The sequence below is a fragment of the Umbelopsis ramanniana genome (assembly GCF_025399195.1).
Source record: "Umbelopsis ramanniana AG unplaced genomic scaffold K450scaffold_76, whole genome shotgun sequence".
Classification (NCBI taxonomy): domain Eukaryota; kingdom Fungi; phylum Mucoromycota; class Umbelopsidomycetes; order Umbelopsidales; family Umbelopsidaceae; genus Umbelopsis; species Umbelopsis ramanniana.
Genome location: NW_026252162.1, coordinates 58,700 through 78,667, shown reverse-complemented (window position 1 = coordinate 78,667; position 19,968 = coordinate 58,700). Strand labels below are relative to the sequence as shown.

At 42.5% G+C, this 19,968-nt stretch overlaps 9 protein-coding genes across 9 annotated transcripts; 6 read left to right on the top strand and 3 right to left on the bottom strand.

Moving 5' to 3' along the window:
- The first annotated feature begins 1,489 nt into the window (after window positions 1-1,489).
- Window positions 1,490-2,116, top strand: K450DRAFT_259704 (uncharacterized protein). The gene has a single exon (XM_051592037.1). The coding sequence runs from the start codon at window positions 1,639-1,641 to the stop codon at window positions 1,843-1,845; it is 207 nt and encodes a 68-aa protein (XP_051440897.1). The 5' UTR covers window positions 1,490-1,638; the 3' UTR covers window positions 1,846-2,116.
- A 1,548-nt stretch (window positions 2,117-3,664) lies between these two features.
- Window positions 3,665-4,951, top strand: K450DRAFT_283975 (uncharacterized protein; the record flags this gene model as incomplete). The annotated part of the gene is made up of 6 exons (XM_051593494.1): window positions 3,665-3,773; window positions 3,840-3,989; window positions 4,053-4,106; window positions 4,170-4,237; window positions 4,304-4,378; window positions 4,435-4,951. 6 exons carry the CDS (start codon window positions 3,665-3,667, stop codon window positions 4,804-4,806), a joined length of 828 nt encoding a protein of 275 aa, XP_051440896.1. The 3' UTR covers window positions 4,807-4,951.
- A 130-nt stretch (window positions 4,952-5,081) lies between these two features.
- On the bottom strand, window positions 5,082-6,561 carry K450DRAFT_180085 (uncharacterized protein; the record flags this gene model as incomplete). The annotated part of the gene is made up of 6 exons (XM_051584333.1): window positions 5,082-5,291; window positions 5,365-5,603; window positions 5,675-5,943; window positions 6,010-6,147; window positions 6,223-6,370; window positions 6,438-6,561. 6 exons carry the CDS (start codon window positions 6,559-6,561, stop codon window positions 5,082-5,084), a joined length of 1,128 nt encoding a protein of 375 aa, XP_051440895.1.
- Window positions 6,562-10,324: 3,763 nt separating this feature from the next.
- K450DRAFT_259683 (uncharacterized protein) lies at window positions 10,325-13,399 on the top strand. Its single transcript, XM_051592036.1, has 13 exons — window positions 10,325-10,391; window positions 10,675-11,243; window positions 11,303-11,350; window positions 11,424-11,550; window positions 11,627-11,688; window positions 11,761-11,797; window positions 11,875-11,898; window positions 11,965-12,141; window positions 12,217-12,440; window positions 12,503-12,623; window positions 12,690-12,927; window positions 12,998-13,171; window positions 13,240-13,399. Exons 1-13 carry the CDS (start codon window positions 10,370-10,372, stop codon window positions 13,277-13,279), a joined length of 1,863 nt encoding a protein of 620 aa, XP_051440894.1. The 5' UTR covers window positions 10,325-10,369; the 3' UTR covers window positions 13,280-13,399.
- On the top strand, window positions 13,205-13,733 carry K450DRAFT_259682 (uncharacterized protein). The gene has a single exon (XM_051592035.1). The coding sequence runs from the start codon at window positions 13,307-13,309 to the stop codon at window positions 13,508-13,510; it is 204 nt and encodes a 67-aa protein (XP_051440893.1). The 5' UTR covers window positions 13,205-13,306; the 3' UTR covers window positions 13,511-13,733.
- Window positions 13,360-14,643, bottom strand: K450DRAFT_259678 (uncharacterized protein). The gene is made up of 5 exons (XM_051592034.1): window positions 14,582-14,643; window positions 14,331-14,507; window positions 13,986-14,259; window positions 13,876-13,922; window positions 13,360-13,756 (listed from the first exon to the last, which is right to left on the bottom strand). The coding sequence occupies exons 1-5, from the start codon at window positions 14,618-14,620 to the stop codon at window positions 13,520-13,522; spliced, it is 774 nt and encodes a 257-aa protein (XP_051440892.1). The 5' UTR covers window positions 14,621-14,643; the 3' UTR covers window positions 13,360-13,519.
- A 55-nt stretch (window positions 14,644-14,698) lies between these two features.
- K450DRAFT_259671 (uncharacterized protein) lies at window positions 14,699-16,293 on the top strand. Its single transcript, XM_051592033.1, has one exon. It carries the CDS (start codon window positions 14,779-14,781, stop codon window positions 16,123-16,125), a length of 1,347 nt encoding a protein of 448 aa, XP_051440891.1. The 5' UTR covers window positions 14,699-14,778; the 3' UTR covers window positions 16,126-16,293.
- A 208-nt stretch (window positions 16,294-16,501) lies between these two features.
- K450DRAFT_259669 (uncharacterized protein) lies at window positions 16,502-17,452 on the top strand. The gene is made up of 5 exons (XM_051592032.1): window positions 16,502-16,532; window positions 16,760-16,817; window positions 16,895-17,077; window positions 17,154-17,228; window positions 17,304-17,452. The coding sequence occupies exons 2-5, from the start codon at window positions 16,766-16,768 to the stop codon at window positions 17,417-17,419; spliced, it is 426 nt and encodes a 141-aa protein (XP_051440890.1). The 5' UTR covers window positions 16,502-16,532; window positions 16,760-16,765; the 3' UTR covers window positions 17,420-17,452.
- Window positions 17,453-17,986: 534 nt separating this feature from the next.
- Window positions 17,987-19,498, bottom strand: K450DRAFT_259657 (uncharacterized protein). Its single transcript, XM_051592031.1, has 5 exons — window positions 19,172-19,498; window positions 19,051-19,090; window positions 18,810-18,991; window positions 18,593-18,724; window positions 17,987-18,524 (listed from the first exon to the last, which is right to left on the bottom strand). Exons 1-5 carry the CDS (start codon window positions 19,295-19,297, stop codon window positions 18,132-18,134), a joined length of 873 nt encoding a protein of 290 aa, XP_051440889.1. The 5' UTR covers window positions 19,298-19,498; the 3' UTR covers window positions 17,987-18,131.
- Window positions 19,499-19,968: the final 470 nt, after the last annotated feature.

Here is a 19,968-nt window from a genome sequence, read left to right as displayed (position 1 = left end):
GACGGGCCAACATTATACAAATTAAAATCGCTTAAAGCAGCTGCTACCGGTATGCTCTTTACCATCTCAGCTTGAATCGCTATTGCAAGTACTTTTATAAAGTTCTTAGCATAAAATTTCGTAGCAGATTGTGATCGCCAAACGTATTGTTCCATTATACCACCGGTCCAATTCCACAATCTATAAAACTGGTCCACCGCACTTTTGCTGAAAAGTACGTTGAAAAAATGATGTGTTGATATATCTGCCCAGCTATTACATCGACGCTGAGTATGTAAATTGCTATGTTCGTTATCAATATTCATGGTAGATATAGCATCCATGCCGGAGGCGGCAGTTTCATTCGTTGTTATGACAGTGCTTTTTCGGTTGACTTCCAGTATAAGATCGCCAGTGTTGATATTTGATCTTACGGCAGAGAGAGTAAATGAATTCGGCATCTGATTCATACTTGGCTCAGTGTGGTAGAACTGCTGAAGAAATCTCAATTTGTGTGATATCAAAGAAGAAGGATAAAGAAACCAAAAAATCATGCTACGGTTTTTATCCCATGATGCAAAGCAACACAATCGCAAAGCATACGCACAGTCTGCGCCGCATCAATGTGTACATTCCGAGTCCCGTTCTCATGTGAGTGTATCAACAATACCACAAAGAGATTTAAGGTTACTCAGCATGAGCAAAACTTCGCCCACGGTTTGGTGAGACGCTCAGCATTTATGGCCTATCGAAGAAGGTTTTATATATATTAAGTTGTTTCGTTGTTCATTGCTTGAAAATGATTTAAAAGTTTTTGTTTTCATTGATTTGTTGCGTAGCTCTCAGCATCCGGAGCAATGGGTTAAGTATTGAGGCTAGGTACTAAATTCCTTCAGAAATTGAATATTTACTTGGTGCCACCCTCAACTTAGTAGAAAATCCAAATTCAAATAACTTTTATTCATCCCGAAAGTATACGTTACTATCTGTATGCGTTACTATCTGTATTATCTGTATACAGTAAATCCTTTACTCAAGCCAATTTTTTTTCAATTTCTTTGAAGTATCTGCAACAGGTCCGGCGATCTTCAAGGACTTCTCGTCCTCAAATCTATTGGCGCTGCATTGAGACTAATGCATCCTCCATCCAAGGGTGGATAACAGCAGTGCAAAAGTTGCTCTTCAGCATCCGATATAAGCTCAATATTACGTTTATCGTCGATTGAGACATCCGCTTTGAAAACAGGGAATGCTGCTGAATGGTAATCCCCGACGTTCCAATAGGGTGTTGTACACTTGAAAAGGCTGATGGTAGCGGTAAGCTGGTGCGGCTGCTGACTGGGAATTCGATACCCTTCATAACTTGATGTATGAGATACTCAGAACATAGTAGTTTTTATTACATTGTGCCAGAAGTGTCTTTCAAATCTTCAATCATTTTCTTTGAGCTGCGTCGGACTTTGATGGTGTACCTAAGGAGTAGGTATACAATTTTCATACAAACATTCAAAATTGTGGCTGTAAGACAGCGTTGCTATAAGTTCAACCGACTGCAGAGTATTTGTCATGGATTCTACTACAGATTTGGCATGGGAGGGAGCCAGGTAGACCATTAAAGGTTCCAGCGGTTGAAATTTAGTCTTAGGCTTTTCTGATACCATGTTCCATTGGAGTCCGGAATACGAGTGCTTTCACCAGTATCAGACTCAAAGCCTACAGAAAACCCTCCAATTGCCAATAGAGCTCCTTCAGCTCTACAGCCACCACCAACAATATGGTTCTGTCCAGAAGTTCGTAGCCAAATCAATGGCTCTGGATTTAGGTTTAACAGACAAAGTGGCCAGTGTGAAAGTAGCCTTATTATAGATGATGGCACCCATACCAACCATTTATCGAGCAACTACGGATTCCCGCTATGAAAGGTTGTTGACCAGATCGTAAACCCAACACCAGAAGTGGTTCCCTTGAGAAATATGATTATTTTTTAATGGAGACTGGCAAACCATAGAGAAGTCCTTTCAATAGTTATTCTTGAGCATATATCGCTCCTTTGAAGTATGTCTTGGTAATTTGGGTGGCAGTTCACTTCTTGCCTTCTATGGCTTTCATAAGGGAGGAAACAGATAATTCCATGATCTCTACTTCTCCATCCGAGAGAAAACCTGACTCTTGTGGGAAGCAGAAAATTGCCTTTGACAGAGTCGTCTGGTACTTGTCACTGATGATGCGGTATTCATTTGGTAGCTGATGTTCTCGGCGTCCATGCGCAGCGTTGACTGTTAGTTATAACACGGGAGTATCAGCGGTCATATTGAGAACTTTTACAGTAGAACAGTGACGAGCGCATGTTTCATATTTGGATTAATGATAACGCCTAATCGCAAAAAGAATAACACATATCTCAAGGTTACAACAACTTGGTTTGTCCGCAGGTTCTGTATAAAGTTGATGATAGCTGATTCCACACCATTTCTGCCGAATACTTGTTTTTTCCACTTTCTTCTAGGTATGAAGGTAGTTTAAGGAACAAGTACCATGCGCTGTGGTATTTGATTGTTGAATTTGACATTCGTATAGTAATTCAACGTTGTGTCTGGTTGCAGGACGTTCTGTATATTGAACCTCAGGAGAGCTTTTTAAATATTTCGAGGACCGCGTCTGGCTGAAATGGGTGGTTGTTGGGATTTTGTTGGCGACAAAGCTTCTTATGATCATGCACTTGGCGATTCGTATTTTTATTTTGCATGATGAGCGAAATCCAGCTAAAGGTGTGTTTGAAGCTACTTCTATCAAGTACTCAAAGTGATTAAAATACATCGATCATTTTATCAATATAGGCAAAGTAAATAAAAGCCAAACAATGTGTTTTGGATCAGATTTTGACAATGATTTGAGCTAGTTCTTCATGTTAAACATGGAAAACGTTCTTGAGCACTAGTTCATGAGAAACATAATGTGTAAATTGATGGATATCAATGTCAACTTCGTTTCACTTTCGCCTTGCAGATTAATGAAACAAACCATACTTCAATCTATTTCTGAAGAGTTTATTTGTAGCATGCTGCAGAAAATGTATTTACCTCACAACCATGATAATGTTTAGTCTTTATCGGTGCTATGGGAGCTCTTGTATATCCTCAAGTTTCACAAACGTCCACATAAGGTGGTGCAGTCAAACGCATCATCTTCTGGTTGTTGTACTTTGGAATAAAGTATGATTCCGGAAATAAGATACATGAAGAGCTAGTATACCATTTGTTATAGCAACGCATGCCAATTCTGTGCTCTTGCCGACATTTGCCTTCTAATAATCTAATGGTCACAATCATCCGTTATTTAAAGTCGCCACCAGCTAACTAAAAAGGTCACACCCATTCGAATTTGCGCAGCAAGGATTTTTATTTCGATTGCGCAGTTAACAATTGCAGTGAATACTCGGCATATACGAGAATATCTAGTACATGCTTAGAAGCTGGATGATACGATTACTTGCCATGGTGATCGAGACTATATTTTCCCAAGGTATCCATGTAAGCTGGGAACAGAAGATGGATCCTTTCAAGGCATTTAGCGTTGCGATGTAGACATCCGTCTAGTTGGACCGTTGCACGGTATCTCGGTAGATTTCAACGAGAACTATAATGAGTTAGTGTTGTAAAAGGCCAAGGTTGCTCAAAGAGCACGTATGGAAATCGGACCTCGTTTCTTGAATGAAAAATTGCCGAATCAGTACACCAAACATGCGGTAGATCCCAAAAACCTTTATTACTGCGATGGCACTACTTACTTCCAAGGTATAAAACCGCTGTATCCATAATGAACGTTCTTTGTTCTACTGACCACTATGCAAGCAATCAAAGGGTTACTGATCGCAGTTGCAGGAATCATTGTTCATTTCGCCACGGTAGAAGCTTGCATTAGTGCATCAACAGACCTTGATGGTCGCAGTGCACCAACCTCAAACGCTACCCGAACAACGAACGTATATCTTACTGGAGATTGCATTGATGGTAAGAATAAATAACAGGGTCATAGAATTATACATGGTATCAACTATCATCTTTTCATTCCAGTCAAATGCCAGGCGATTGGCGACACTTTATATGGGAGTAACGTGTGGGATTATGGTGAGTGATATTTTTGATTCACCCAGCTGGTGGCGGTAGAACTAATGCTTTGAAAAAACGCAGACGGTACATATTACTTCCCGGACTACTATGTTAAAACTGGTTACTCAGGGCTAGATCCAAATCTTCCGGTCAGTGGTGGTCGATGTTCTGTATGTATGAAGCATAGATGGTGTACTGATCAAATATATAACTAGGTATGTAATACTTCGACCAGCAGAGGTACAGGCGCTGACATAGTCGCCAAAGCCCAAACTCAAGATGGCATTGTCGTAAGTGCATGGTCTCATACGTATTATGTTCGCAGGGTTAATGACACTTCTTCAAGTACTCCTGGGGTGGTGGTGATAATAGCGGTCCAACCGACGGTATCTGCTGTTCTCCATCCGGCTACAATGACACCAACGTGGTAGGCTACGACTGCAGTGGCTTGACAAAGTATTCCTTATTTCAAGCGAAAGGAATGTCCCTTGCCCACTACACCTGTGACCAATTCAACGACAATCGTGGACAGAAAGTTGCCTTTGATTCTATCGAAATTGGCGACTTTATATTTTATGGCACAGACGACGATCAATGCAATGAACACGTAGCTATTTTCGCCGGTGACGGTATGATGGTAGAAGCAAGAGAGCATGGCGTGCCGGTAGGCACTCATGCTGTGCGAACTGGTCATAGCCCGTATGTAATACGATTCTAGGTTTGCCTAGGTAGATCCTAAGCATTATAGTTCCCTACTCAGTATATTATATTTATTTAATTTCAACGGTTTTATGTAAATTACATTCTCGATGAATGATGCCCATGGTAGTGTTACTCCTCTTCGCTGTCTGACCGTCATCTGTAAACGAAGTGCAAAATGATTATCTCGCCAGTGCACCCTAAATTTCACAACAAAGTTCTCGAGAATAATCTACAAGTTTTACTCGATTTCAAATGTACAAAGAATGTAGGTATGATCGCTATGTTGATAGACTAAACGGCCAGTTTTCCAGTAATGAAAGGGTGGCTTAAAGCTTCCTTGGGGGTAAGACGCTTTTCAGGATTTAACTGCAGCGCTTTTTCAAGCAGGTCAATGAAGGCACTGATCAGCCTGATCTCCTCAACAGACGATTTGGATCCTGGAGCTAGCCTGGATTTCAAATCCTTGACCGGTTTGACAATGACCATCTTTTTGGTAACCTCCTGAAAATATGATAAGAAGCATGCATTTAGTAAACATAATCGTAGCAACCACATTGACGCATATGACACCAACCTTGTTTGTCACTTTGTCGACTTCTTGTGAGAGGAAGTTGTACTGGTCATCAAAATGTTGTTCGGTGAATTGCCCCTTTCTAAGCATTTTGGCTGAAAATCGACCCTTGACGTCCATAATGTGCTTAAGCATCTGGTTGTTGCTCCGACCAGGGAATAGAATCTTTCCTGTGTAGAGTTCGTAAAGCGTGCAACCAACCGACCAAACATCCAGCGCCGAATCGTATGGAAGCCCTAGAACTGATTGGAACAGTGTCAGTCTGATCCACAGAAACGCTTTTCACCATGACAGCTTAAAGTATTCAACTTACTAATTTCAGGAGCACGGTAGAATCTTGAGACCAAGTATGGGGTAATGTCATTGTCATCCGCATCAGAGGCAGAACCTAAATCACATAGCTTCAGGGTGTTTTTTGACTCAGTTACCAGGATATTGTCAGGCTTAATATCAGCGTGCAGAATATTACACTTTTTCAGTAGCGACAAAGCTAAGAACAACTGTTGAGCGTACACACGGACTGCCTTGATATTGATTCCAACATCCTTGCCATAACGTTTGAGGACCTCTCGTAAATTCATACTGTAAACAAACACGGTGAGTATTTGCACTAAGCTCGCATGTCCAGATGATTTGTATCCCGTTTACCTTAAACTCTCGAAAACAAGGCACAGATGGTTCCTGTATTCGAAACTTCTATGAAGACGAATGATGTGCTTCTTGTCTTCAGGGTCGGCGTCCATAAGCTTCTTCAAAATGTTCAGCTCTTTGAGACCAGCCTTGTACCTATTCATAGGATCAGAATGGACCGAATGTCAGCTATTAACATACGAAGTTGGTTCCAACATAATTACCACTTACATTGTCTCGTTGTTACGAATGATCTTGACCGCAACATCGACATTGTCCTTTTGGGTGTCTTTAGCTTTGACGACGGAGCTGAATACACCTCGTCCCAAGTTCGCGTTAACATGGTACCGACCGCTCAACGTTTCGCCAACGATTGCGCCTGAAAAGTTGTTCCATAATTAGATCATTGCATAGTCATCATCTCTACAAGAGTTGCTTGAACTTACTGTAATAGCCTTCTGGGTCATCCCAATTATCGATAAGAGAAGGGTTCTGACCCGCAGAAACAGGTACGGCAGCAACACTGGGGTTGACCTTTGACTTTAGTGGAGCATCGGATGGTGCAAACATGTCATCACCGTCATCGGCAAACATATCGTACTCTTCCTTTTCTGGTGCTGCGGTTTGCGCTGCGGCTACACTCTCCAACTTTTCGTTGTAGTCAGCAGCAAACATGCTGTCACTATGACTAGTCGATCCACCGACCACAGATTCTTGCTTATCCTTCTGCTTCAGAAGCTCAATATCCTTATTCGATTTTGGAGGTACAGCACCTTGTCGACGTTCATTATCGGCAATTCTATCCATGGTAGGATTGTAGTCGGCAGCCGATATGTGTTCTGGTGATTCAGATCCACTTGGATTAGGACCCATTTGCGTGTCATCTTCGGAAGCAGACAGTCCGGGTGTCGAAACAGAGCTACTGGTATGGCCAATTGCACCTTCCTTTGCCAAGTCAAATTGAGGCGTGGACTGACGTGAGTTAGCTTCAGATTCTAAAGAAAAAATTGTTAAGATAGATCAGAAAGTGCCTGTGACATAGTACTATACAGCACGATTTCTTACCTATGTTGGTATCGTTATCAGATATGGAGGCTGCTCTATCTTGAACCTGAGTAACATTTTGTAACGTTTTCGATTGGTACTTTTGCAATATTGCTTGGCGTCGTTTACGTCTCTCTTCAATAAGCCTTTCTTCCTCCGCTTTGATTTCATCTTCGTCTCTAAGTTCAATGTCATCATCGTCATCTTTTGCTGCATTTGAGCTTTACGAATAAGAGGCAACGGAAGTCAGACAACATGTTAATACACAATAATGTACTTTCAACAGCGTTACATATACATACCTTTTTCCGTTGGCATTGTTGTCGATATCCATAGGCGCAGTACTCGTCTTGTATCGATTTGACTCTGCGGTCGAAAGTTTACTGTGCACTAGTTTAGAACCATTTGTTGCTTTTTGATCTGAATCTCTATCGGAAGGGCGTTGTCGAGATCTATATTGATCACGATCGCGTTCATAGCTCGATTCATACCGTCTCTGTGGACTTCCCTTACGATATCGATCACTTGAATGACCGTTATAGCTGGACGGTCGATCGTCGACCTTAACTGTCTTAGATCGACTGTCATTCGAACGGTCGGGTGATCGCTGACGCTTGACAGGAGTTAAGGGAATAGTGTTTCTGGACAAATGTTCGTCGTCGCTGGCAATTTCTCCTTCTTCCTTGTCGAAAATGTCTCTATCATTATTGGGTCTCTTACTTGTCATAGGAAGAATTGAGGATGGATTTAAATATGTAGCAAATGGAAAGTAAGTCAGTCAGGAAAGTTTTTCAATAAGATTGCTGTCCTGTTTTTATCCTTCTTACGACTAGTCAAGCTAGGCAAACAGAGTGAGTGGGGGAAGTGTTGCTGGAAAAATATGCAAAAGTTGCGGGCGAGGTCAAAAATGTGTGGCAGCACGATTGAGGAGTAAAGTCACGTGAGTGTCTAATAGTACTAGCGCTCTTTTATTGATAAATCAAATAGTGTTAAGGTAGAGAGCTTTCATAAATTTGAAAGATGATCCGCTACGACGTTGGTACTCAGTTTGACGTATATGATGCCAAAATCAAAATGTTGAAGTTCGACAGCCGATCTAGTAAGCCTGTCCTGTTTTTTCTTCCTTCGTTTGCAAAAATTACTGGAGATATGAATGGTCCGAAAGTACTGTGGATAGGCCCGGAACTTGCGAATTCCCCATTAAACGGCCACCGCCTCTATTTCTTGAACAGAATAGGTTTTCTCCACTGTCGTTCCCGAATAGCGACACCTTTATGTAGACTATAAGTCTCTGGTGAATTGATGATGTTTATTGCATTCTGTAGTTACGGTATTTATACTTTACACTTCGTCTATTACTACTACTTTCCAGAAGTTTCCTGCCTAAAGATCTTCTCGTACTTTCGGCATTACGTGTGGAGCGGTCGGACTTCGTCCCACGCTTCCTCGGCACTTGCCTTCCTTTATATCGCCCTACGTACCTTAGGTACCGTCGGTCTGAACTTCCACTTGTCCACGCCTCCTAGGGTCTTAGTGCGCTTCTGTACCGTTGGTAATGCTTCGCTCATGTTCGTAGTTTCAGGTGCTGATTCATCCGTACTCTGAGGTACGACACCGCTGGGGAAAGCGAGCGAGTTGCAAACGAGATGGGCATCAAAATATCCGTATTTTCGTCTCTTTGGCAGAGGATGACGGCGATGCCTTGCTTCGACGTTGCGTCAGAAAGCAATTCGAATGATGTGCGGAAGTGCGGTTGTGCAAATTTGGAAGTTTTGCAACATCGTCCCTCAACACAGAGAAAGCCTTTTGTTGGTCTGTTCGCCAAATAAATGGTTGACCTGCTTTCTTCAGGCGACGGATTGGTTCCGTTTTGACGGCATACGCCCGAATGAATCTTTGATAGACTCCGAGTAATCCAAGAAGCGATTTTTATTCTCGTTAGCCGTTTGCACTCTTTCTTCATCCAACGTTTCTGGTCTTTGCCATACATCTTGGAGTATTGTTTGATACGTAGCTTTAGATTCTCCCATCGATCGACTCCTTTTATGTCAGCTGGTGGCGGCATCTCCAGGACGGCTTTGATCTCTTCCGGATTAGCGGATACCCCATCCTTGCTAATCACAAAACCGATGAATGCAACTTGACTCTTGAAGAAAAGACATTTCGTCAATTTGATGGACAGATTCGCTTTATCCAAGCGCTGAAGAACCTGACGTATGTCTTCTACATGTTGTTTTTGTTGATATGGAAAGCAAATGGACGTCTGTGACTCTCTTGTATAGTTCATCTTCAACAACTCTGCCGGTCGACAGAGTCCACTTCTCTTCAGGTGTCATTTTTTCAAAGGCGGCAATGTACTCTTCGAAAAATCCTTCACCTTCGCCGGGTAGATTTACAGGATATTCTTCTCCCCATTCTGCTTCAGTATCGTCATTGAGGTTATCGGGGGGTCTGACTGCCCCAACAGCTTAAAGAATTTTCAACTCCGTTGTCCGATATGTAGAAATGCTTAGTTTTTTCATGCGCTTGATTCTTCAAGGTGGAAACATTTCATGTAATGATCTCTGCTCGTCGAAGTTCTTTCCCCATCGACAAATCTCCATAAAACAAGGGAGCAATAATCTCTCCCTCGGGTGTTCTGTTGGACGAGCTGGATTTGGCATGAGGCGAGATATGTGCATATTGTGTTTGTGTGGTTTTCGAGGTGATAATGTTATATTTGGACGGAGGCATACCCGGTTTTTATCGCTAGTGGATGTCGGAGCGATGTAGGAGGTGTCGTATAAGACCATTTGATGTTGCGACTGGCAACAGTGGTCGCAAATGGGATTGCCAACAGCATATTTGGCAAATTGAAAGTGAGTAGGGTCTTTTTGGTTTGCACTGAAATGTGGAGCAGTCTTTCAATCTAGTGTGCATAGAGGAGTCGAGGACTCATTGAAAGTCAATGGAGATGCGCCATTGGAAGACTGAATGTAAGGCGAGTGAGCAGACAAGTGAAAGGGGAGAAACTTGACTTCTAAACGGAGAACCTGCGCTCCTAATGGCGACTACTTCTGGGGTCCAATCGTAAGCGATGGCGGATTTGACTAATTTGTCCAAGTTTTGCAAGGTGTCTTCTTCACCCTGAATTAGGGGAAGAAGTGTCCGTTGCAGGTCGCCATCGCATACAGAATTGTGAAGGGTGTCCAATCATGTGACTGGCGGACAATGACAGAGGGGATACACGTGACTGCCTGTTTACGGCAGCTGCTTCGATTTGGGAGCGTACGGGTGATATCCTTTTCCCTAAGAACTTCTCCAAACTGGAACGAGATATTATATCGCTATCAAAATGGCGATGAAAAAATTACAAAGTATGTTTATATTATCCCTGATTTGTACATTACGGGAATGGGGTGAAGCGAGCTTTGTAACGATGGGCCACCTGGACAGTGCGTCACCGATTCAAAGTGGGGGAGTATGGCAGCATGGCGTTTACATGAGCCTACGGCACGGCATAGGATACCAAAAGAAAGGAACCGCCATGCAATTTCAATATACCGCTAGCTGTGAACATCGGCTTTCACCCGGCTTGCTATCTGATTTCCATACCTTTTCTTTCTTGTTTGACTTACCCATTCTCTCCACGATATATAGCGGAAATTGACCGAGTGCTCAAAAAGGTCTCTGAAGGCGTAGAGACGTTTGATTCCATGGTTGATAAACTGGAAAGTGCGCCAAATATCAACCAGAAAGAGAAGTACGAATCAGATCTCAAAAAAGAAATCAAGAAGTTGCAACGATTACGAGATCAGATCAAGTCATGGTTACAATCAAGCGAAATCAAAGACAAGCGAGCGCTTATGGATAATCGAAAACTCATAGAACAACAAATGGAACGATTCAAAGCCATTGAAAAGGAAATGAAGACGAAGGCGTTTTCTAAAGAAGGTCTTATGCAGATGTCACGCATGGATCCTAAAGAGAAGGAAAAGATGGAGACTTGCGACTGGGTATCGTCCATGGTGGATGAAATTGCCCGACAGCTAGAAATGCGAGAAGCAGAATTGGAAACGTTACAAGGTGGAGCGAGAAAGAAAAAAGACCACGCAAAAATGGAACGGATAAAGAATCTGGAGAACTGCATGGAACGATATAAATGGCACATGAATCGTCTGGAGCTGACACTTCGGCTATTGCAAAACTCACAGCTTGAAACCGATCAGGTATGTTTATCAGCTAGCACTCATCGTACGAGCTTTTTTCTCATCAACCTTCTATTTAGGTTCTCGCCATCCAAGAAGATGTGAAGTACTATGTCGAATCGAATCAGGTAAGCACGATTCTTTTCCCAAATCATAATCTGCTCACAATTATATTTATTAAAAAATACACTGTCATCACAGGAACCCGATTTCGAAGAAGACGAGTACATTTACGACGACTTGAATTTAGAAGAAGAGGAAGAGCAATATGCAATAGCACAAGAAGAATACAATAACAGCATGAACAACCATACCAACGACGATGAAGGTAAGTGTTGAGGGGCGACTTTGGCGTAAACAATGTCAATTTTTTTTTTCGTTTACTGACTCTTCTGGTATCAAAGACGATGTGGAAAGCAAGGAAGAGCTTAAGCCAATAACGAAGCGTCCGAGCAAAGAAGAAGAAGTATGTTTGATCCCTTGCGCTTATTCAATGAATGAACGCGTACTAAATGTCGCCTTTCTCTCTGGCATTCAGGAACCCAAGCCAGCCTCAAGTCCTATAGCGACTAGAGGTAAGATCATCAATACATATTTCGTATACTTCTGGAAGCGCTCATCTTTGCTAACATTTATATATTCTTCCTTACAGCAGCTGAAGTACCAGCCGAAGAAGGTATGTTGTTGATATTGTTTTTAACTCGCGTTATACATGCTTTGGATTAACATATGCTTGATTTAGCAAAACCGGAGTCTCCACAACAAACAAAGGCAGCAGTAACTGTTCAAGCTAAGTCACCTCCAGCACCAACAACAGCAAAACTGCCTGAACCAGCGCATGTCGTCACTCCAACCATTCGATACGCACAAGCTGCAGCTGGCGCTGGTCATAGTGAATCACCCGAGTCACAAAAGAAGGGTAAGGCTTTGCAATTACGTTGGATAGCCATGATGAATGTATGAAAAGATTTACTAAATGATGTACCAAATATAGAATTGAAACATACAGAACCAATACCAGCACCAGCACCTATACAGTCAGCATGGGTAGAGCCACCAAAGGTTGTTCCAGATATTGCGAAGCCCGCAACTTCAGAAGCGCCAGCAACCAATGTGTTCCTACCAGCATCTGCACCACCGCAGGATAAGGCACCAGCACCACCAACGCCAACATCTGCTATTTCTACGCCTACAAGGGCCAACACAGCAGAAAGCCAGGTAAAAAATGTGCAATGTAAGATGTTTTACGATGTCAGAGCTGATAATTATCTGGCCAACAGAATCATTCTGTAGAGTTTACTTCGCTTCCACCAAATGAGCAACCGTTAAACGCTATAGAGACCCAATTCCCGTCAGCACTGTCGGATTTGGTGTCTGCTTTCCAAGCAGTCAAGGATAAAGGTTAGTGGATGACTGTTAATTGTCTATTGCTATAAACATTTGATACTAAGTGACGATATTGTTTAGCCCAAAAACAAGATGACAAACTGTATACGCATCAAATGCTGGACACTAGCTATCAGTTTGTTCCTGATGTGACGGATTCCGATAGACCAAAGTATTATCAGCCAAAGAATCCTTATCCTACGCCAAGTTATTATCCACAGCAACCATTGGCAGTCTTTGATAATCCCGCAATATTCGAAAAGTTTGATACAGACGCCCTCTTCTTCATATTCTACTACCAGCAAGGCACATATCAGCAGTGAGTATTTGGAAGAGATATGCTGTTACAAATGTTTTCTTGTTTGCTTGTTACTGAACCGATGTCATAGGTACCTTGCCGCACGAGAATTGAAGAAGCAGTCATGGCGATTCCACAAAAAGTACCTTACATGGTTCCAACGACATGAAGAACCAAGTGTTATTACGGAAGAGTATGAGCAAGGCACATATGTATATTTTGATTATGAAGGTGCATGGTGCCAGAGGAAGAAGACTGACTTCCGGTGAGTGTCTATACGATATCACTAACATTGTGGGAATATTGTGTGCTAATGTACCTTATTTCCTTTAGATTTTCTTATCGATTTTTGGAGGATGCAGACCTCTCATGAACGTTTTGAACTATTGCTGACCTCTTAATGTGTTGTCCCTTGTTTCTTTGCCACCTTATTATTTTTTCTAGGGTAATGAGGGACATTTGTTTGTTTCTATTCGTTACTAAAACGAATGTATTATTTTATTCGACTTTTCGTACTTTGCTTTTTTGTGATAAATATGCCATAGAATGGGAGTTATGTATAGGACGCCACTATTTATTTAAGAGAGAGACAGCAAAGCTTTGATTATGAAGTCTACTCCTGCTTATAGGTGCCTAAAATCAAACAGGTAGCCCATTGAGGTGTTATGTAGTGGCTGTCAAGGTCATCAGCTTGAGCTATTTTGGCAAAATCATCGATCATTTCATCTATGGGATCATCTGTATGATTTTCGAGGTATCTGGCGTAGCTACTCCAAGTTTTGCAATACTGCTTAAACTGGGTCAAGCTCATCTTTTGTTCCAGAATTGGCTCAGTTGTAGTACTACCGATCTGTTGAACATCAGCCGCCTCAGGACTGAACCACCGCTTCAGGTCCTGGAAGGGCTACATTTGTTGTCATGTTAGTTTCTACACGTCATTCCATTTCCTACCTGCAGACGAATACTCACTATGTGAATGTTGCTGTAGAGACTTTTGACTGAATCCATTCCTGTATCTGATGCAACATACATGTTAACGTCTCTTACCTGTCATGTTACAGATGCGTGCAGATACTCACTCCAAGAATCTTTCAACGCTATAGAAACAAGTTCTTCAAAGCGCAAATTCATCTCTGGTTCATCCTTGATGATTGGGAGATTATACACCAAAATAGCCAGAGTGCCATTAGGCTTTAGGACTCGTTTGACTTCTTTAAAAAAGCGATCGGTATCGAAATAATGCATAGCCTCAAATGTGGTAAGCAAGTCAACACTGGCGTCTGCAAAAGGAAGACTTTCAGCAGGGCAAGCTTGGTAATCGATGTTGTCTTTCTTCACTGCTGACTCCAGCATCTGAATATAAGTTGTTATTAGTACGGCGGACCTTGTTGTGGTGGTGATTTAAAATGGTTATGTACGCTTACTCTTGCTGATAGATCAGTTCCGTGTACTTTCTTGAATTTGTCGGCCAAATGAGAAGCTGCCTGGCCAGTTCCGGTAGCAACATCGACGGCGACTTCAAACTGACCGCCCTTCTTGCTATGATAGTCGTAAATCAAGTCGTATGTCGCCTTGTTGTATATAGGGCGAAATTCAGCGTACTGGCAGCCCGAAAGTCAGTAATTACTAATTTAAGGGTAGTTCAACAGAGCAAAACGTGATTTTGGAGACTTACGAGGCCGCTGTTGAATGTTTTGTTAGAGAAGGTTGCCATTTTTGTTGTCGAAAAATTGTAATGATATTTCTGTTTCATGGATGATGCCACCTATTTATACTTTTTTGCAGTCTATGAATCATCGCCTGGTTTAATGTTTTGCCGCGACGATCTGTGACTATTTATAACATGCATGTTGCAAAGTTTCGGGTTTGAGCATGGTGAAGCCCAAAATCAAGGTCAAGCATCAATACTCCAAGCACTCCGTTCCACACCACCATTCCTCCAATGTACTCAACAATCACACTCCTCATGACAATTCGAGTGATGTGGCAGGGGAGATGTCAGTAACGGCGCAACTGCAACAATTACGAATAGAAAATGCAAGAAGCCGCCGTACGGTGCAAGGAGGAAATATACAACGACAGACACAGCTGCAAGATATCCATCCCTTCTACAACTTCGAATCTGGAACACCACTACCCGAGATTCGTCCTCAAAATAATACTCAAGGTACGAACAGAAGGGTTCCAGGACCTCAAGCCCCAAGGTCTTGGATTGCAGCCATGAGAGCTAAAAGTACCGCAGTTCATGAAAAACAGAACATTACAGAGAGAATCCAGAAGAGAAACAAGGCGAGAATTGGAGTCAGGTCACTTCGTGAAATTTGCACCTACACAGTGGCATATCAAATTATCTACAGTCAAGAGCATGCGGCACGTCTGTCAAGAACTTTAGCCAGCACTCCTATACATTTGAAGGAGTTTCTATTGCGCGCTATTTCTGAGCTTGGCGGTGTTAACGACAGGATTCTCAAGATGATGGGGGTACTTGACTTGAACGACTTGTGTTTAGAAAATTGCACGTTGTCCTTGGATTTGTTTTACAGGACGTTCTGGAAGTTAGAGACGAAATATATCCAACGAACGAAGGAGAGTAAAGACACATGGGAAGAACTAGACGACGACGACGAATTGGAAGAAAACACAGCTGTAACGTCCATATCCGACAAGTACGACGATGGCCGGTTTGCGAGTTTGTTTCGGGTCGCACGCCTAATCAATCCTGTGATAGACCTATCGAAACAATGGGTAATTACGACCAGACTGACACAGCTTACGTCGCTGGATATTTCCTTCTTTCGACCGCATCTTCCAGGACTTGCTACGTCTGAGCTCATTGTTACCACGCTACCGCATTTGACATCATTGTCCTTGGCGGGCATGCTCCAGAAAGACGATGGGTATGGAGCTTTATCTGTTCTGTCGAAAGGATTGAGGATGCTGCAGTTTTGGGATATTGGATACCACGATTGGATTACACCTGAGGTGATATGTGGATATGGTTCCATCCTGGTGATCAACTGGGACAAAGATCTACAAAACCTCGACTATTTATCTTTGGAGCATATATCTACAGACAATGATTCGGATATGTCGGCTGCCATGGCTGTCAAGAACCAGTTTTATGACGATGTTTGGGGACACGGTCGAGCCAGACGAAGACCCATCATCTTAACGAATCCCAATCAATACCAAAGTTATATACAACAAACGTATCTTTGAAGCAGAATAGTTTGATATAGAAAATGTAATGACGTTTTATTTTTATTTTTGCAGTTGTTATAATTCAACTGTCCATCAAGCATTGTAAATACTGTAACACTTGACGTTCATACCTGCAAACTATCAAGAAAAGTAAATTGACTCGAGAGCTATGCGATTCAAGATATACTGTTAAAAATGTGTTTATGAGTATATTATGTCTTTCGAAAAGCAAGAGGGAGGAACGCTCGTGTAAAGGCGTTGAATCAAGCATACCAATGCACGCTTGTAAAGATTTTCAAAAATTGAATTCCAACACAAAATTAAATTTTATGTCGTCACCAGCCTCAGATTCTCTGCGGGCAATTCCATTTTAGACTGTGGGCAGTGCATCCCAATAAGCCTTCTCTTTTTTCATCCCACCTCAGGTGTGTAGCATCCATCCATCCATGGTGATCCATCGACGTCAAATACCGGCCACAACAGCAATCCAGTGTATCGCATCAATCTATCCAGTAATGATAGTTCGGCTACGAAGACATTACGAGTTGAATTTGCACATTGAATACTGAGATTGGCTGGCCATTGTCGATGCACCTTTGTGACCTTTATCGAACTCGTTGCTAATTTCCAACACTTACGTTTTCTTGTACAGCCCAGTATGCTTATTACCAAGGAGAACAGAAAGGCTATCTACGAGGCTCTTTTCAAGGGTAAGACCATTGAGCGATCAGCCCTGGAGATTTTTTTTTGGGGAATGTCAATGTTTTAATTCCATTCTTGTCCATAGACGGTGTTTTGGTCGCCCCCAAGGACTACAACCTCCCCAAGCACCAGGACATTGATGTCCCTAACTTGCAGGTCATCAAGGCTATGCAATCCTTGACCTCCCGCGGTTACGTCAAGACTCAGTTCTCTTGGCAATACTACTACTACTCTCTTACCAACGAGGGTATTGACTACCTCCGCGAGTGTGAGTATACGAGAGAAGCCTTGAGTGAAAATTTAGTCAGAATCATTGATTGTTAATACGTCATTTGCTACCTTAGTCTTGCACCTTCCCACTGAGATCGTCCCCGCTACCCTCAAGAAGGCTGCTCGTCCCGCTGCTCCTCGTCGTCCTGGTAAGTTGAATCATCAGAATCGACTATAGGATGAATTTTTATTGTCGTTGCTAATGCTTCTATTTTTTAAATTAGCTGGTGAGGGCCGTGAAGGTTTCCGTCGCGAGCGCGATGACTACCGCCGCAAGGAGGGTGCTTCTGGTGAATTCAAGCCAGAGTTCCGTGGTGGTCTCGGTAAGTCCTTGTTGTAATATGTGGACCTAGCTGTGTTTGATTATTCTAATTCGTGTATTTTATAGGCCGTGGCCGTCGTGAGCAACAACAATAAGCGGTTGCATACAATCCCATTGCATTAGCATATAGTTGTAAGCATGCTTTAAAACCAAAATACAAATTTCAAAAGTTGTAAACTATGGCTTTCTGTATAATGTGAGGGGAGGGGTTGAGCGCGCGACAACAATGAGATCATGCAAGTTCTAGCAACTGCTCAACGAATAAGTTTATGGTTTGGGATTTGCGCACGGACTACTACTAAAGTCGAGCTCGATGATGGAGCGTCATACGCCAAAATGAGCTTTAGTGTTTGAGGGCAATTGCGATATAATGTTTAGCTGAAGTGCATTACCTACCACTCAACATGGGATTAAGTAAAACGTAACATGATGGTATGATTTGAACCTATGTATCTCTTTCTATAAAGCAGATAGTCAGCGCTTCCAGCAGAATGACAGTTGAAGGCCGTAATATTCTAATGAGCAACCGAAGCACACTCTTGACTCTAAATGCCTCATGTGTGCTCTTCAGTGCTTCACATACACTATTATTTTACACCATCGTTTCAAAAAGTCCTTTACTGAACTTTATATTGGGAAAAGTCATTAAATTATTCAATGTAACATGCTTGTGTTGTTTACTGCTACTGATAAAAGGTCTATCGTCAGGAATAAGATTGCTAAGGATCTATTACTCTAGCTTCAGCTCGAAGTTAGCCATGGTTGGCTGAGGAACAGATGTTGCTTTGGTATACTCAGGCACAGATGGCGCGCTGGTGCTATTTACATCGTGGGAGAAAAGGCATTCGTCACCAGCAAGGCAATTGCCGCTAAGGAAGTATTTACATGTCTCTGACTCTTTGAGCTGTGACAGCCGATCGTCAGATTGATTTTGGTGAGAATACAGACAGTCGTCACCGGAGGTACAGAACCCTTTCAAGTGGTAAAATCGACAAGGCGTGTTTTTGTTCCTCATGGCAGCCAGTGACTCGGCAGTGGCATCCTCGTGTGCAAAAGGACAGTCCTCACCCGTAAGGCAAATACCCTTGACATGAAAATGTCTGCATGCCTCTAACTTGGTGTTCTGATTAAACACAATTGTAATTAGTAACAGCGATATCTGCAAGGGATCAATATGTCAGAGAAACCTACATGAGAAAATGGGCAGAGATCTCCCTTCCGACAAGACCCAGTAATAAAATGGCGACACAAAATATTTTTGGGATCAGCTTTGTTGGACACCACTTTTTGTTCTCCCGCATGCAAAAATGTACATTTATCACCCTAATTCGTTGAAAGAGATGAATGAGAACTTTGATCCCACCGATTGAAACAGTATGCATCGAACAAGATGTGCCTTGATACTTACATTGGAACAGTATCCGCCTTCCCAAAACTTGCATACTACTCGAGGCACAAATGGTGTTTTTTCGACGGCTTGCTTTTTTCGCGGACCATCCTTGTTCATTTCTGACCTGCCATCTTCTGCTGAATTGTGCTTTCGTTTTTGCTTTTGTCGATCATTTTTTGGTTTCGGTCGTCTTCCCAAAACTATGAGGGAATTGTTAATATACGGATCCCGACATGCAATGACTATCTTCCTTACTTACTTTTTGCTGCAACATCTTCAATATTGGCCTCGCTTTCGTCCTAAATGATAAAATAACAACACATCAATTCACTTTTCTAGTTCATTCGCCTGACCTTCTTGAAAATATATCTCTGGCTTACCTGAGGTGGAGCATTAGGATATTGTCCTCCGTGTGAGTCCCGAACTGGAGTGGTAACAATTGGCTGTTCATGTGCTCTCAGCAAGGCATCGAAATCATCAAAATCTTTAGCTGCAGAGCTATCCATGGAGTCGGGATGAGGGTGAGGGTGAAGATGAGGATGAGGACGGCTGATTTTGATTTTGGCGGGCTGCTAAGTTGATGGAAAACATCATGTTAATGTATACTCTCGGTGATCATCGGTCAGAATTTCCAACCATATACCTTTCCCTTGCCCTTGTTCTTCTTCTTCTTTTTACGAGAATCCTCTGCACCATTGAAATTATTTGCCTTGTTGTTTCTAGCTTGAACAGCCTGGCCGCTAGCTCTGTCATGGCTAGTACTTTGAGTGAATCCTTTTACTGGCAGCTGCTCATTGCCTGCGGCTGAAGCTGACATCTGGTTAGGGAGCGTACGGTCCTGTATGGGTATGGTGATATCTAAAGTGTGACTCTTGGAGTGATTGTCTACCATAGTGGGCGTCGATTCCATGACATTAGACGGTGGTGCCTTGGATTGTCTGAGTGGGGTGGAGTGCTCCGGCAGAGCGGAAGCTTGGGTCTGCTCTGGAACAGTTTTTACGAAACTATCATCAGATTTTTTATTTTCATCCTTTGCTATATTCCCCTCCTTTTTCTGGCGGGCCAACTGGGCCATGGAAGGTATCCCTGATGCGAATAAACGTTCAATGGTTGACATCAGGTCAAAATGGATCGCACAGTTTACTGGAGGACTTTTTTTTTTCCATTTTCAGGCAGG